Genomic DNA, 3,347 nt, shown 5'->3' with positions numbered 1-3,347 from the left:
TAGACTATTAATACATTAAAATTAACTATTTTAAAAAATAAATCTTTTAAAGAGTTTAATTTAAGTTTTACAAGTACAATCAATAATTATTTTTTATTGATAGCATGATAATCATCTTAAAAAATAAATATAATTAAAGAGTAAAGTATCGTTTTTGTTTTTAATGTTTGGAATAATTCTTAAAGTTGTTATTTAAGTCTATAACATTTTAAAATTGACTCAATGCTGTCTTGTAGTTAGGAATTTGTTAACGGAATTGACGGCGGGACAAAATTGAGACGATTTTGAAACATTATAAATTTAAATAGGACGAACACGTTGGGGACAAAAATGATACATAGAAATAAACTTTAATTTTATCCTTCAATAATATCAATTTTTTACAGTACATAGTTATTCAATTATTTTTAATCACATTTAAGTAAATTACATTTAATCACATTAATTTTATTTTAAAGAAATTTATTTTTTTATAATTTTACTCTTAAAAATGTTTACTCATCATAAAATGTTTGTAGAATGACTAGTACATAAATTTGTGGGAAAAAATGATACATATACAATAAAGTAATGTGATTCTAGTCATTTTATAAATATTTCATGATGACTAAAAATTTTTAAGAGTAAAATTATAAAAAAATAAATTTATTTAGAATCAAAGTAATGTGATTAAGTATAATTTACTTAAATGTGATTAAAAAATAATTGAATAACTATGTACTGTAAAAAATTGGTATTGGTGAAGGATAAAATTAAAATTTATTTCTATGTATCGTTTTTGTCTCCAACGTTTTTGTTCTATTTAAGTCCCTAACGTTTCAAAATCGTTTCAATTTTGTTCTGCCGTCAATTTCGTTAACAGATTTCTAACAGCAACACAACATTGAGTCAATTTTAAAACGTTAAAAACTTAAATAGGACGATTTAAACGTTAGAGACAACTTTAAAACTTATCCCAAATGTTGGACAAACAAGATCCTTTACTCATAATTAAATCATCATATAAAACATTTTATTACACTGCATCGAAATTATAAGCAAAAGTCCAAAAATTCATTCATGAATCAGATATTTAACACTACTCCCTAGTCCCCACAAGTTTTGATTCTAGTACCTTTCCCACGCCACAACATGATTCTTTTCCTCCGCCCATATTTTCGCATTGGCTTCATTTTTCTTTTTTCAACGTAGCTGCAAACATTTCATTTCTTTAACTAATTAATTCATTAATTAACTATAAACAAATGGGAGTTGTATAAGCAACAAAAGCAATCCCAAACCCCAATCACAATCACCTTCTCATGTGTTTTTTCTTCTTCTATCACAAAGTTCAATTTGGTATTAACTTAGTGATAACGAAAGGGATTGCATAGATTCACACACTAACCCCTCAAAAGTGGACCCTTTTTTGTTTTAGCTTAGCTTAGCTTCCTTTGGCTTTGGATTCTCTTTCTTTTAAATATTATTGGGAGCTTTTCCCTTTTTTTTCTTTTCTATGTTGGATTCTTCATTTTTTGCTTTCTGGGTGCTTTTGAAATCCACATTTCATTGATGGGACTTGTTTTTACTAAATGGGCATGCGCATTCTTACTCTCTTGTTGGCTCATAACCTACAAGGTACATTCAGGTAAGGTAAAGTTTTGCTTTTGTTAACTTTCAAAAGGTTCTTTCATTTCATGTGTTCATTCTTCAAAAGTGGCAATGTTGTGAAGCTAACTTGGTTCTTTATTGAATTTGGTGTTTGTCTCAAGTGGAGGGGTTACATAGGGGTTCTAAAGTGAGAGGAGTGAACTTGGGAGGGTGGTTGGTCATTGAAGGTTGGATCAAACCTTCATTGTTTGATGGCATTGCCAATGGAGACATGCTTGTAAGCAAGCTACTATCTTCACATTTTTGTTTCCTCACTTTTCCATTTGTTTATTTTGATTTTTGAGTTTCATTTCTATGTAGTGGCATTGGCATCCAATTAGGTATGGAAGTTAAATCTTTTTTGTCTACATGGCAGCACCTGATTGGATGACAAATCATAGAAATTAAACATGTTTATTCTTTATCTCTTAAATTTTTGTATTTTGGTGACTTATTATTATGTGGTTGATTCATATTTGTGTTGATATTGGGAAATGTAGGATGGAACAGAGGTGCAATTTAAGTCAGTGACATTGCAGAAGTATGTATCTGCAGATAATGGGGGAGGAATGAATGTGACTGTTGATAGGGATGTTGCATCTTCATGGGAAACCTTCAGGGTAAGGCGGAGGTTGAGTTCTAGTTTCGATTTAATAACAATTTGTCCAGTCAAATTGTTAATCCTTAACCAGCTATGAAATGTTGCCTGTTTCGGGCATTATCTTCAAGCAAGTTTCATATTTAGATAGTCAATTAGTCATCATGTTTGTTATTATGATTTCCTTTGTTGACGTTTAAGTTAAAATAACATTTGAAGCAGCATTGATTTAGTCCTAATATCAGTTCACTTTCTGAATTCACCATCACTTTTTATTTATGATCTTGAATATCGTCCGAAATTGGAAGTGTTTTGCAGCATATACTGACTCTTGCCAGAAAAGGTATCCTTCTATCGGATCTGATGTATTGTTGCTTACTCAGAAGAATCACAAAATCACTAATAACATTGACCTGGTTGAATAAGTTATGGTTTCATTCACCATCAATTATTCGTATGATCAGTAGTAAGCTATATGAAGATGTTCCCATTAAGAATGGTGTATTTGCTTTCTACTTTTTAGTTTCATTCCTAGTTACATTAAGTATGAAATGCTTGTAAGGCAAATGTTCTTCGCTCCGTGTCGGTAGTTTCTTGGAAGAAATTGTAATTGGAGAATTTATTGTAGTTGATGTAATGATATCTTTCTTGTTTTACTGTTTGTGCATAACTGAATTTATATCACTCAACATAATGGTAAAAGTTAGATATGGCAATTGGTAAAAGCTTTATTAAATAGAAATATTCTCCCTTTGTTCTGTTGCAGTTATGGAGAGTCTCTCCATCTGAATTTCAATTTCGTACCTCAAAAGGTCAGTTTCTTACATGTGATGGCGATGGCTGCACTGTCTCGGCAACAGCAAACTCTCCTTCAACATCAGAGACATACGAAATAGAGCGGAATGGGAACAGTAGAATTCATATGAAGACAAAGAATGGGGCCTATCTGCAGGTATTCATCCTTATTTTCTGGAAAATCCAAAGTAGCCGTTCGATAGTGTGTAAAATATGATGCTTGTTAACACAACACTCTTCGCTGTTCGTGTAAAGGACATTTCCATTGGCATTCAATTAAATGCTTCATAATAGCCAAAAATGGTTAACTTGCACACTCACTATC

At 31.0% G+C, this 3,347-nt stretch overlaps 1 protein-coding gene across 2 annotated transcripts in view; it reads left to right on the top strand.

Annotated features, from left to right (window-relative positions):
• The window catches only part of LOC107624516 (probable glucan 1,3-beta-glucosidase A), a 5,109-nt gene continuing 2,794 nt past the window's right edge, over positions 1,033–3,347 (top strand). Inside the window, exons 1-4 of one of the 2 annotated variants that reach the window (XM_016327010.2) lie at positions 1,033–1,627; positions 1,752–1,867; positions 2,130–2,249; positions 2,994–3,179. In XM_016327010.2, the coding sequence (XP_016182496.1) occupies positions 1,552–1,627; positions 1,752–1,867; positions 2,130–2,249; positions 2,994–3,179 (498 nt within the window). In that variant the 5' untranslated portion in view covers positions 1,033–1,551. Of the gene's footprint in view, positions 1,633–1,751; positions 1,868–2,129; positions 2,250–2,993; positions 3,180–3,347 lie in introns of both variants that reach the window. The other variant, XM_016327011.2, reaches the window with a different exon arrangement.

This window comes from Arachis ipaensis, chromosome B10, assembly GCF_000816755.2.
Source record: "Arachis ipaensis cultivar K30076 chromosome B10, Araip1.1, whole genome shotgun sequence".
Lineage (NCBI taxonomy): Eukaryota > Viridiplantae > Streptophyta > Magnoliopsida > Fabales > Fabaceae > Arachis > Arachis ipaensis.
The sequence above is the reverse complement of the archived record's forward strand: the minus strand, read 5'-3'. Positions and strand labels throughout refer to the sequence as shown.